This window comes from Bos indicus, chromosome 27 (assembly GCF_029378745.1).
Source record: "Bos indicus isolate NIAB-ARS_2022 breed Sahiwal x Tharparkar chromosome 27, NIAB-ARS_B.indTharparkar_mat_pri_1.0, whole genome shotgun sequence".
NCBI classification, from domain to species: Eukaryota; Metazoa; Chordata; class Mammalia; order Artiodactyla; family Bovidae; genus Bos; species Bos indicus.
The window spans coordinates 21,022,375-21,036,657 of NC_091786.1; the positions used below are offsets into that span (position 1 = coordinate 21,022,375).

Here is a 14,283-nt window from a genome sequence, read left to right on the forward strand (position 1 = left end):
CAGGGATGCCTGGTGTGCTGCAGGCCATGGGTCATAAAGAGCAGGACACGACTGGGCGACTGAACAATTACCAGGTAATCTTATGTGTAATAATAGTGGAGTATGTCAAATTATTACATCAAAAGACTAAACAGGATAGACTTCTTAAATTCATGAATTATATTAATGAAACATATTGTTAATCCTCTGTCCATGGGAGTCTCCAGGCAAGAAAACTGGAGTGGGTGGCCATTTCCTCCTCCAGGAGATCTTCCTGACCCAGGGTGTGAACCCACATCTCTTACGTCTCCCACACTGGCAGGCAGGTCCTTTGAGCACTGGCTTCACCTGGGAAGCCTGTGTTTAGCACTATTATGCTACAATTTACTGAGCAATAACTCTCTGTCATGCATTGTGCTAAACACATAAGCAGTATTAATAATAGATCACAATTATATCCTTTGTTCTTTTACCTAAATGAATTTATTGTATCAGATTTAAGAGATGAATTTTAGAAGGAATCTAGATTCCAAAGTCTTTAAAGACCAGAAGGATAATTTAACTTCATAAAGAGGCTAAAGACAAGACAGAAAGAAAGTGGTGAAAGTTTCTGTTCTGTTTTGTTCAAGCCCCTGGCCACCAGTTTTTAATTTGTGTGTTAAAGCTCTGAATAGAAGAAACAAAGGAAAGAGAAAATATCCATAAGTTGCCACCAACAGATTTTTGGAATTTCCAAATTTTTCCATTTACACTACACTTTCAGAACTTCCTCAGCTTGAAAATTGTCAGACCAAAATCATTCATGTACCTGTAAAATTTACCTCCATGTGAAATGTTTTAAACATTGATAAGATAGATTTATTTTTTACCCCCAGAGAAGGGAAAAAGACAAAAATCCCCAACTCTTCATCACTAGAAAATCAAATGAATCAGTTAATTGTTTAGGAAGACTAATCTGCCCATTTGAGTTTCTATAATGTTTTTTTCAGAGAGATTCCATTTCTATGTAACTAGGATCTATAGCATGAAAGACCATTTATTTAAAATACATAATTGTATAAAAAACATTTCAAATATAAACTGTAGGAGGAAACAGAATAAGACATTATACCCAGGCTCTATTCCTTTTCTGAATATGGAGCCTTGCTATAGATTTCAAAGTTGTTTTCCCATTAAGGTTCAAGCCTGTACAGTCACTACACAACTGGAGACTATTATCTTAAGATTCCATTAACTTGAAGGCCTAGTTTCACAAGTAAAATACTCTTTCCCCCCAGATTTTATTCATTCTTACTTATACCTCTGGGGATTTCTAGTCTAAAGCACTAGGAATTTCTAGTCTAAAACACCGGTAAGAAAGGAATAAAATAAATATTCTGAAATACTAGCCAAACAAAAAAACAGAAGCTTATTATTTAAATAGAGTTTAGTCTCAAGTGAAATGATTCATTTGGCTATATGGAAACAATCATCTCAAGATTTTTCCGAGATAACTGACTACTTCTCTAAAATGAGCGTCCATTTTCAGTGAGGCTATGTATTTACATTAAAATTAAAAGATGCTTGCTCCTTGGAAGAAAAGCTATGACAAACTTAGACAGCATATTAAAAAGCAGAGACATTACTTTGCCAACAAAAGTCCATCTAGTCAAAGCTATGGAGAAGGCAATGGCACCCCACTCCAGTATTCTTGCCTGGAAAATCCCATGGACGGAGGACCCTGGTGGGCCGCAGTCCATGGGGTTGCTAAGAGTCGGACACAACTGAGCAACTTTACTTTCACTTTTCACTTTTATGCATTGGAGAAGGAAATGGCAGCCCACTTCAGTGTTCTTGCCTGGAGAATCCCAGGGACGGGGGAGCCTGGTGGGCTGCCGTCTATGCGGTCGCACAGAGTTGGACACGACTGAAGTGACTTAGCAGTCAAAGCTATGGATTTTCCAGTGGTCATGTATGGGTGTGAGAGTTGAACTATAAAGAAAGCTGAGCGCCAAAGAATTGATGCTTTTAAACTGTGGTGTTGGAGAAGACTCTTGGCAGTCCCTTGGACTACAAGGAGATCCAACCAGTCCATCCTAGAGGAAATCAGTCCTGAATATACATTGGAAGGACTGATGCTGAAGCTGAAACTCCAGCACTTTGGCCACCTGATGAAAAGAACTGACTCATTGGAAAAGACCCTGATGCTGGGAAAGATTGAAGGTGGGAGGAGAAGGGGATGACAGAGGATGAGATGGTTGGGCAGCATCACTGACTCGACGGACATAAGTTTGAGCAAATTCCAGGAGATGGTAAAAGGACAGAGGAGCCCAAAGTGCTGCCATCCATGGCGTTGCAAAGAGTCGAACATGATGGAGCAACTGAACAGCAAATATTTGTTTTGAATCTGAAAAGAAGTGGCATCTATAAAGTGCCCAGTTTGAAGCCAGATGCACAGCATTGCTCACGAGTGACAAAATCACAGGGAGCAGGACCACTAACTGTATAATTACATATTTACCATCCTCTTTGAAAGGTGAAAGTCACTAAGTCATGTCCAACTCTTTGCAACCCCGTGGACTGTAGCCTGCCAGGCTCCTCTGTCCATGGAATTCTCCAGGCAAGAATATTGGAGTGGGTAGCTGTTCCCTTTTCCAAGGGATCTTCCCAACCTAGGGATCAAACCCAGGTTCCCTGCATTGCAGGCAGATTCTTTACTGTCTGAGCCACCGGGGAAGCTGAAAGTTGAAAGGTAGAGAAGCCAGATTGGTGTTACATTGTGGAGTGACATTCATGATGTTCCAAGGGTGGAAAAGTTGAATGTGGTTTTCTACAGTTTGGAGGTGTGACTTTAGAACATTCTGTGTAACATTCTCTAGTAAGGTCCCCGCTCTGCTGCACACACACAGCCAGCTCTCTGGAGATTTCAGCCCCAAACAACTGAAGAATGATGATAAGAATTTTAAAATAGTAAAGCAAGGTGGGCTGGGAGAAAAATAGAACTGAGGTGATTTGTTCTGAAGAAAAAGAATCTGAAAAATGAACTTCATGAACTGCTTCAGTGTACATTGTATTTTAAGAAACAGGCTTACAACATAAACTGATTCTGGATTAGTCATGGCAAACCATCATTTCATGTGAAGCTGTTTAAACTCTTCCTTTTTCCGTTTTAAATTTACAGTTTTACTCAGGAGGTAAACAAGAAAGCAATTTGACTGCAAAAGAGAAGCAGGCAAGGAAATTTAGAAGTGTGAGTGGGGAGATGTAGAGCAGAGAAGAGGAGGAAGGTGCATTAAAGTTTTAGTTACATGTCATTCCCATAGGAAAGTAAGAAGAATCAGATTAATACTATATGGTACAACATTATCAAAATCGAAACAAGAAGATGAAAGTTTAAATTTATCTCCTTTGTATAATTCTCCTGTTAAAGACAGAATACCATTTTCTGGACACAGTCTCCCCCTCTCCTTTTTTTTTTTTTTCCCTTCTCATTTTAAAATAGCAAACCTGGCTTGTTAGAGATAATCCTTATTAGCTTTTTAAGAACAATTAGTGTTGCAAGTAAAATGATTCATAGGAACAAAGCTTAAAGCTCATTAAATGGGTTCTTTCATCTGGATGCACCTTTTGCATCAAATGGAATGTTCTTTCTTTTTCCTAAGGAGACAAAAAGGTTAAATTAAAGAAGCGCTGAGAAGCTTCTGGTGCTTGCTGTTGCATGGAGCAAGGAGAAGGCAGGGAGCCTCTTCTCTCCCAGTGGGCTCCTTGTAGCAAACTCGGATGAGCTTTATTGGGGGACGGTGGTAGTCCGAGAGTTTGTTCCAGGCATGTCTGAGCCTCTAGGCTAATGAACAAACTAAGAACTGGCTCTGGAGCAGCCATCTCATCTTCTCCTAAATTTAAAGGAGTTGGTGCTGAAGCTCCAAATGTAAAAGCAGAAACAGAAGAAAATTCTAAACATAAATGCTATCTTTTGTACATTACCCCTTTCATGTTTCATATTCAATTTTCTGAGTGGAATTTTAAGAATTACAAAGCTAAACTGAAGATCAAAAATAAAACTCTGTGTCTCTGAACTATCCCTTAGTGATTGGGAGTGAAAACAATCTCAAAGATAAATTAAATATATCAATAGATCAGAACTGCCAATTCTTACATTCTGATCCCTGCGCATTGAAAGTTTTCAAATGTAAATGTTTATGTGTTAGATATTATGTAAGAAGGCAATGGCACCCCACTCCAGTACTCTTGCCTGGAAAATCCCATGGACGGAGGAGCCTGGTAGGCTGCAGTCCATGAGGTCGCTAAGAGTTGGACTCGACTGAGCGACTTCACTTTCACTTTTCGCTTTCATGCATTGGAGAAGCAAATGGCAACCCACTCCAGTGTTCTTGCCTGGAGAATCCCAGGGACGGAGGAGCCTGGTGGGCTGCTGTCTATGGGGTCGCACAGTCAGACACGACTGAAGCGACGCAGCAGCAGTAGCAGCAAGCTGGTATAGAAGCAGGGCTTCCCTGGTGGCTCAGATGGTAAAGAATCTGCCTGCAATGCAGGAGACTTGGGTTCGATCCCTAGGTCAGGAAGAGCCTCTGGAGAAAGGGAATGGCTGCCCACTCCAGAATTCTTGCCTGAAAAATTCTATGGACAGAGGAGCCTGGCAGATTCAACTGAGCTACTAACACAATCACTTTCACTTTCATAGAGCCTAACAGTTCGTAACATGTCTGTTCTATTGCTTATCTAACAAAGAAATACTAAGTATGAAATAATATTGTTTATCAAGTGTTTACTATGCAATCTAATTTAGTGCTCACAGTGCTTATGAGAAAGGTGGTATAGCCCCATTCTCCCTAGAAAACTAAGGAAATTTGACAGAACTGTCACAAAACACCCACATTTCCATAGCTGTTATCGTGATTGTGAGGCATGGGTCAACCTTCATGCCTTACCTTGTCTCTCCACTGGACAGAAAGTCCTTCTAAGTTCTTTAACCTTAAAAACCTCATTTTTAAAGAGCTTGCTTCTTCAGAATCTTAGAATTGTAAAAGTAAATGAAATCTTAGAGCTATTTCAGCCCCACTCCTCTATTCTGCATATATAATAAAACAGAGAAAACAAGTGGCTTCCCCAGAACCAAAAAACTAGAATCTAGAACTATAATCTAAGTTTACCCATTCTCTAGTCTGATTCCCACTTCATTTTTAACATTGGCCCCCGAACCCCTAAAAAAAAAAAAAAAAAGCATAATGCTTTTCTCAAAGAAGAAGCTGTTGACAAAGCACTTCCCAACTAGAAATCTAAAAAGTGATATAAATGCATGTCACCCAGCCTTGACTGGATGTAATTAAAATTCACTCAGAGGCTTTAACCATTAGTGATTTTTTGCTTCTTCACTTATCTTATTCAGCAGCTAATTTCAAATCTCATCATGTCACTGTGTATCTGGCTACTCTTTGAAATATGATTACTTTTTAAAAATAAAAGCAGTGGTTACGAAAGATTAAAGAAACTCAAGTCCCTCAAAGAAATATCAATATTTGTCTTGTTTTAAAGAGGTATTAAGAGGAAATCGGAGGAGGCAATGGCACCCCACTCCAGTACTCTTGCCTGGAAAATCCCATGGATGGAGGAGCCTAGTAGGCTGCAGTCCATGGGGTCGCTGAGGGTCGGACACGACTGAAGTGACTTAGCAGTAAGAGGAAATGGTATCATCTGTCAAGCACACTGTTAAGCATCACAAACCAAGTCATAAAACTCCAGAAGCCATGGATGACAGTTTTTGTTGTCTGCTTTTGGGAACACAAAATCAGTTTTTCCTTCCTCTACAGCTTTCACATTGTAAAGGAAATTGTAGCTATATAGATGTTTAGGTAGATAGAGAAATAGACGATAAACAGGTAGGATTAGAGAATAAAACCATCCCTAAAATACAGATATCAGTTTTTCATGGTTTCCACTAGTAGAAAGGATTGCTCAGAGGCAAAAAATAACAAGGACAGCAGCAACGACAAAAGTCCTTCGGCAACTGTCGTTACCTACAGAAATAAAAACGGATCTGTTTTTTAATCTTTGAAGTGCATATGAAGATACAATTTTATGACTTTTATTCTACCTTGGCATTAATTTTTAATGTAGAAAACAATTTGGAAGAAGATGGGAAGTAAGTATTAAATAAAATTTTCCTTAGTGTTGATAGTCCTGAATATATTAATATAAAAATAAAATAGCAAATACTTGAAAATAATTTTTATAATTCTATTTGGGCTTCTCTATAGTCAGTGAATAGCACCAAGTTTTAAATGTCGTCATGTTCTGTTGCTTGCCCCTATTTTCTCTGTTATTTTGAGAAAATCATACATCCTTTCTGAGTCTCAGTTTATTTATCAGTGAAATGGAAATAATTGCCAATATTTCACAAAGTTATTGGAAGTAAATATGTAAAATTATATATGAAAAGACTCAGTATGTTCACTGTGCCTGAGTCTTCTGTATAGTGTAACACCAGAGTTACTAAATTACATAATGTATTTATCACATCTATGTGTTCTCAGTGGGAAAAGCATTGTAATATGAGCTAAGCGGGAGCTTCCCAGGTGATGCTAGTGGTAAAGAACCTGGCTGCCACTGCAGGAGACTTAAGAGACATGGGTTTGATCCCTGGGTCAGGAGGATCCCCTGGAGGAGGGCATGGCAACCCACTCCAGCATTCTTGCCTGGAGAATCCCATGGACAGAGGAGCCTGAGAGACTATGGTCCACGGGGTTACACAGAGTCAGACAGGACTGAAGCAACTTATCATGCATGCATGAGTTAAGCGTTCTAAATACAGGAATCAGCTTTGCCACTAATTATCTCTGTGACCTCAGTTGTTGCATTCACCTAAAACAAAGGTCTTCACTAGAAAGTCAGTCCAAGACAGGATGGATTCTGATTTTTGTTCACTCATATAGGTACTGCAAGGAGATTTGTTAAATGATGGAATCTAATAATGCAAGGGAGATTTCCCAGGTGGTGCAGTGGTAAAGAATCCACCTGCCAGTACAGGAGACATAAGAGATGTGAGTTTGATCCCCAGGTAGGGAAGATCCCCTGGAGGAGGGCATGGCAACCCACTCTAGTATTCTTGTCCGGGGAATCCCATGGTCAGAGAAGCCTGGAGGGCCACAGTCCATGGGGCTGCAAAGAGTCGGGCACGACTGAGCACACAAACACATCACAGTGATGCAAGGGATTGCAGTAAATCTCTGATGAAAGGCCTGGCACTAGGCAGACCCAGGGTGGGAATACTGGCTCCATCACGCACTAGCTATGTGACCTAGGGCAAAGGGGCTTCTTCTCTCTGACCTTCACTTTCCATAACAGTATCATGACCCCAAAATAGCATTTATTAACTTTTTAAGATGGAGAACTTAGTAAGGTAACAGCTCAGAAGTACTTTGACTATTTTCTGCCACACAATGAATCCTTAAAACAGTGGGCTTACATGTTCATTTTTATTTTTTACTGCACCTTTGTCATTCAAATATTCATGAATTTCACCACTATGGTTTCTAGAAACTTAGACTCACACGGCAGCACAATGACTGCATAATATCTGTCTTGAGTTGCCCCTGTGGGGATGGCCCTTCTGGGCGCTTCAGCTATTGAGAGGATCCTCATACTAAATTCTCTTTTCGTGGATTGTAAAAATTCTGCACTGCTGAGATATAAATCTGGTGACAAGATCTACAAATTGTCGAATGAAAGCCCCACAGTCCCCAGGGTGCAGAGGCCATGGAACCATGCTGTTCTCGTGCTCTCAAAGACTACAAAACCAAAAGTGTCACTCATGCTTATTTATATAAGTTATAATAAACAACAACCCTTTCAAAAAAGATCTTCACAACCCAGATAATCACGATGGTATGATCACTCACCTAGAGCCAGACATCCTGGAATGTGAAGTCAAGTGGGCCTCAGAAAGCATCACTACAAACAAAGCAAGTGGAGATGATGGAATTCCAACTGACCTATTTCAAATCCTAAAAGATGATGCCATGGAAGTGCTGCACTCAATATGCCAGCAAATTTGGAAAGCTTGGCAGTGGCCACAGGATTAAAAAAGGTCCGTTTTCATTCCAATCCCAAAGAAAAGCAATGCCAAAGAACGCTCAAACTACTGCACAATTGCACTCATCTCACATGCTAGTAAAGTAATGCTCAAAATTCTCCAAGCCAGGCTTCAACAGTCCGTGAACCATGAACTTCCAGATGTTCAAGCTGGATTTAGAAAAGGCAGAGGAACCAGAGATCAAATTACCAACATTGGTTGGATCATGGAAAAAGCAAGAGAGTTCCAGAAAAACATCTATTTCTCCTTTATTAACTGTGCCAACTATGTGGATTATGATAAACTCTGGAAAATCCTTAAAGAGATGGGAATACCAAACCACCTGACCTGCCTCTTGAGAAGTCTGTATGCAGGTCAGTAAGCAATAATTAGAACTGGACATGGAACAACAGACTGGTTCCAAATTGGGAAAGGAGTACGTCAAGGCTATATGTTGTCACCCTGCTCCTTAACTTATATGCAGAGTACATCATGAGAAACAGTGGGCTGGATGAAGCACAAGCTGGAATCAAGATTACCGGGAGAAATATCAATAACCTCAGATAGGCAGATGACACCACCCTTATGGCAGAAAGCGAAGAACTAAAGAGCCTCTTGATGAAAGTGAAAGAAGAGAGTGAAAAAGTTGGCTTAAAGCTCAATGTTCAGAATACTAAGATCATGGCATCCAGTCCCATCCCTTCATGGCAAATAGGTCGGGAAACAATGGTAACAGTGACAGACTTTAATTTTTGGGGCTCCAAAATCACTGTGGATGGTGACTGCAGCCATGAAATTAAAAGATGCTTGCTCCTTGGAAGAAAAGTTATGACCAACCTAGATAGCATATTTGGAGAAGGCAATGGCAACACACTCCAGTACTCTTGCCTGGAAAATCCCATGGATGGAGGAGCCTGTTAGGCTGCAGTCCATGGGGTTGCTAAGAGTTGGAGACGACTGAGCAACTTCACTTTCACTTTTCACTTTCATGCATTGGAGAAGGAAATGGCAACCCACTCCATTGTTCTTGCCTGGAGAATCCCAGGGACAGGGGAGCCTGGTGGGCTGCCGTCTATGGGGTTGCACAGAGTCAGACACGACTGAAGTGACTTAGCAGCATCAGCAGCAGACAGCATATTAAAAAGCAGAGACATTACTTTGTCATCAAAGCTGTGGTTTTTCCAGTAGTCGTGTATGGAAGTGAGAGTTGGACTATAAAGAAAGCTGAGCACCGAAGAATTAATGCTTTTGAACTATGGTGTTGGAGAAGACCCTTGAGAGTCCCTTGACCTGCAAGGAAATCCAACCAGTCCATCCTAAAAGAAATCAGTCCTGAGTATTCTTTGGAAGGACTGATGGTGAAGCTGAAACTCCAATACTTTGGCCACCTGATGTGAAGAACTGACTCATTGGAAAAGACCCTGATGCTGGGAAAGATTGAAGGTGGGAGGAGAAGTGGATGACAGGGGATGAGATGGTTGGATGGCATTACTGACTCAGTGGATGTGAGTTTGAGTAAACTCTGGGAGTTGGTGATGAACAGGGAGGCCAGGCATGCTGCAGTCCATAGGGTTGCAAAAAGTCAGACAGTACTGAGCGACTGAACTAAACTGAACTGAAGTGTAATAAATACGATTTATAAATGCCCCACTGTTTTGGCTCCCTTCCACGTTAGCAGGGAAATAGCTTTATTATTTGTCCAGTTTTTGTTATTTGCTTATCTTGTTGAGTAGCTCCTTGGGTCAGTTTCGCAAAAATTTAGATAGACCTTATATATTTAAAATAAATGCACACACACACACAAACATGCTCACACACACAATTACTCACAAACACAAAACGGAGCACAACATACCTAGTAAGAGCAATTTGAAAACCAAAGAGTATTACTGGCCAGGCTTCTGATTTTAAGATCATATTCCTCTAATCTTTTTTCCTTTTTATCTGCCTTAAAAATTCAAATTGAAAAGGCTTATTACTCTTATAAACACTTCATAAAATAATTGAGCTCTCCAAGTTGCTACTCATAATTGATCAGCCCAGGAAAACCTTTGCTTGTCTAATAGAGACATTATTTGGATTCTAATGATTTAATTACTATTGTGTGAAAAGAAAAATATACTATTCCCAGTTACTTTGATAATGTAAACCTAAATATTATTAATATTTGTCTTTATTTGGATATTTCTAGTGAAGGCACAAATTATTCAAAAATTAAGTAAGTGCACCTATTTCTTTTATATATGGAACTTACAATTTCCTAATTCCAAAAGTAAATAAAAAACATGTCTTTACAGAAAATGTCTATGTAAACATCCTATTAAGTGCTCCTTTAGCTTATAGATTTTTTTTTCTTTTTCAATCCATCTTCCACATTTCTGACAGGCTTACAGTTCTAAAATATAGTTCTGATGATGTTATTATTTTTTTTGGTGACTTATAATATACAATCCAAAAATGTTTATAGCATGGTCGTAGCTTCCTGTCCAACCTTTCCAAGGAGCCCACCTCCCTCCATTAATGGACTCGGTTACAGATGACAGAAGATCATTCAATGTTTTAATAGATCATACATTTCATGATGCCCCCCCTATATGGAATTACATCTTTTCAATATATGGAAAAACCTTCATTCATTTTTAAGCTTTGGTCAAATATTATCCATATCACAATTACAAAATTTCCAGTATCTGCTAATTTAGTTGTATATTATAGGCACATCAGTTCAGTCAGTTCAGTCGCTCAGTCGTGTCCAACTCTTTGCAACCCCATGAACTGCAGCACGCCAGGCCTCCCTGTCCACTACTATATAATTATGCACGCTAGTCGTGCACATATTATTAACTTTTATTTAACTCACAGATTATTTGAAAAATCAGTTAAGAGTAATGGAATTATATGTGCCATTATATATTCCTCTGTAAAAAACAAATCTTCATTTAGCTTTTAGAGCTACACAGAGGTATGTTTCTAGGTTTTGAATTTGCTTCTAAACATGCTTTATATAGTTCTTGTGACTGAAAGAGAACCCTTTAACATCATATTGATCCAAATGGAAAAAGTGCATTATTGATTATACTTAGAGTATTAAGATATTTATTTACCATTCACAGTTTTGCAAAGGTGTTTATTGGAATTTCACTGCTAAATCATCAGTTTCTTGATGACATGAACTATTCTTGAAAATTCATCAGGAGGTTTCAATATTATATGTTTATTTTTTTGTTTGTTTTTTTTCTTTCTTTTCTTTTCTTTTTTAACTTTACAATATTGTATTGGTTTTGCCATATATCAACGGAATCATTCATTTATAAGTTTTTCAAAGAGTCTGTTCCCAAGTGTGTTAAGTATGAAAGAAAAAACTGTTATATCTGATACACTTAAAAAAATCTTTAGAGAATATCAGAAAAACATTGCCAAACATTCATTTTAAAGTTATCTTTTCTTGCCATGAATTCCTTAAAAAAAAAAAGAAGTTGTTTTCTTATTCACTGATAAAATAATGTTCTTATCTTGAAAGTGGCAGTTAAGTTTGTTTAGTTAATTATCTCCTAGGTAGCCTGTGCTGACAGCCTGTTTTTCCTTCTAATGTGTCTGAGGAAGATTTCAGACAAAGAGTATAAGTGTTACCTCTGCCATTTTCTTGTTTGCTTGGGTTTGCAATTAATAATCTGTAGTCTTCTTGCAGGATAGTTTGTAAGCCCTTTGCTGATTGTGTTAGTTTTGGTTTAATTAAAAATAGATAATATACCTGGTAAACCAGACACATGCAAACTGCAACACACAGGAAGCTAAGAAAAGAACTGCAGGGTCACTAATGTTCTAGATAAACCTCCTACCAGATACGTTTAGATCATTAAGTTATAGCATATATCCATTGTTAGTAAAGCTTATTTCCTTCCTTATTTTTAAAAATAAAATTTTTATTAAATCCTTGGAGAAAACCAATATTTCATTAATCTATGATTTCATAAAAGTCTGTATGAAGAGCTGAACTTCATGGCAGCTTTTATTACTTAGTATTTTTGTCATTTACACACTGATGGAAAATAAAATTTTCTGGGGCAGGGAGTTAACTTTTGAATCTTAATACAGAGTGCAGAGCTTGCGTGTGGATAATGAGCAACACATTTTTTGTTAAATTAGTGAATAAATTAATGACTCTGTTCCATGCAAACATAAACATTAAATTATACTTATTAATACAGTTGTATCTGATTTTTGCAGGTACAGGTCCAATATGGCTGAATGAAGTATTTTGTTTCGGGAAAGAGTCATCCATTGAAGAGTGCAGAATTAGACAGTGGGGTGTGAGAGCCTGTTCGCACGACGAAGATGCTGGGGTCACTTGCACTACATAATGCATCATATTTTCATTCACATTTTTTAAACTGTTATAAAGTGATTTTTTTCCTTTGCTTCACTAAAATCAGCTTAATTAATATTTAAGAAACTAAGAATTTTATCCACAGAAAAGGAATATTTAAAAATCACTGGATAAACATATAAAATAGCTTCATATTTGCTTCAAATACCAGAACCATTTCAACTTCTCTAGGTTTTTAAGTGGCATTTTATAATATAATGACTTATATATTGAATTGCATATATTGAAGTTTAAGGCTTCTGGATTCCAAATGCCAGTGATAATGGAAACACATCCCAATCACTGGCTACAATTTGTATCTTCATTACAAGACACAATTTTTGCCTTCTCTGTAATCTATTTAGTTGATTTTAATGTAATTACTTTTTGAATAATGAGAGTGTTGGAAAGTTTTCTTTTGTACCAAGTTGGCAAAATCTCCAACCCATACACATTTCTAAAGGAAGAATCTTAGTTCAAGATTTCTGTGCAGTAACTAGAAGTTAGATAGTAATGTTCATGATATGTTTTGGCCATGATGAAAAACTCAACAGGTTTTACCTGCTCAAATATTGACAAAGTCATTACTAACATGACTAACCACATGGTCATTAATAATAACGTGATTATTTGACGTGGTCAAGTGTTGACAGTTTTGTTGTTTTTATTTTTTTCTTTTATACTGGACCATTAAGTTAGCTGAAAGCAAGACATATGAGAAAAAGCAAAGGCCCACCGTCACTGTATGTGTCCATATAATTAGCAGGTCAAAAATGTCATTTTATAACATAGAGCTCAGCTTGCTATACATTTTGAACTAAGATGAGTAATTACTTTGTTATGATTCTAGGACTGTGTTTAAAAGGTAAGTATATCTACTTACTCAGTTTTAATTAACAGCATGCAATGTCCTGCCTGCAGAAGGAAGTTTCAATGACCCATCTCTATAGTCTTTCATTAAGAGAGTCAATATTTACAACCCAGAGAGACAGAAGTAATCTTCACCCCTAAAGGGTTGATGGGAGAAGGCAGTGGCACCCCACTCCAGTACTCTTGCCTGGAAAATCCCATGGACAGAGACTGAGCGACTTCACTTTCACTTTTCACTTTCATGCATTGGAGAAGGAAATGGCAACCCACTCCAGCGTTCTTGCCTGGAGAATCCCAGGGACGGGGAAGCCTGGTGGGCTGCCGTCTATGGGGTCGCACAGAGTCGGACACGACTGAAGCAACTTAGCAGCAGCAGCAGCAAAGGGTTGATGACCCTGAGAAGCCAGAATAGTACCAAGTTCATCCAATAACTCAGTGACTGTGCCCTGCTGTCTAGATGTATGGGTAGAAAGACTAGCAATTTCTGTTGAAATTCAGCTTAATCTCAGCCCTGAGAAACATACTTTTCAAGTTTCATAAGCCCAACTCAGAGAAACATGTGATTAAAAAGCCACTAGTACAGGATGGCCCTACTATACTTTCTTCAATGATGATAAACAAAAGCATGGTCTTAAGCATTTGTTCATATCCTGAAGTCTTCACAAATATACCCAGATAATAGACTCAGTGCCCTTTTACTCACAAAGGCAAAAATGTTATGTTGGAATTGGAACTACTGGAAATGGCCTACTGAAAATGCACTTCATCACAGTACACTCTTCTAATTGTTATACATAGGTGATTTACTCCAGCAGTGTAGTTTTGTAATTAAGTGCTGAAGGAGCCCCTCAGCATAGAACCAGTCTGCAGATACTGAAAGAGGTGGGTTTTGCTATTATTATTGCTTTTCTTTGGGTATGTTTGGGCTTTTTTTGGTAGAGGTTTGTTTGTTGTTTTAGCTCCTAGCATTCAAAAACACTAGCTGAACAGAGGCTAAGGA

At 38.5% G+C, this 14,283-nt stretch overlaps 1 protein-coding gene across 2 annotated transcripts in view; it reads left to right on the forward strand.

Annotated features, from left to right (window-relative positions):
• The window catches only part of MSR1 (macrophage scavenger receptor 1), an 80,730-nt gene extending 67,674 nt beyond the window's left edge, over positions 1-13,056 (forward strand). For both annotated transcript variants that reach the window (XM_019953580.2, XM_070781295.1), the window contains exon 10: positions 12,275-13,056. In XM_019953580.2, the coding sequence (XP_019809139.1) occupies positions 12,275-12,408 (134 nt within the window). In that variant the 3' untranslated portion in view covers positions 12,409-13,056. The remainder of the gene's footprint in view (positions 1-12,274) is intronic.
• The last annotated feature ends 1,227 nt before the right edge of the window (positions 13,057-14,283 follow it).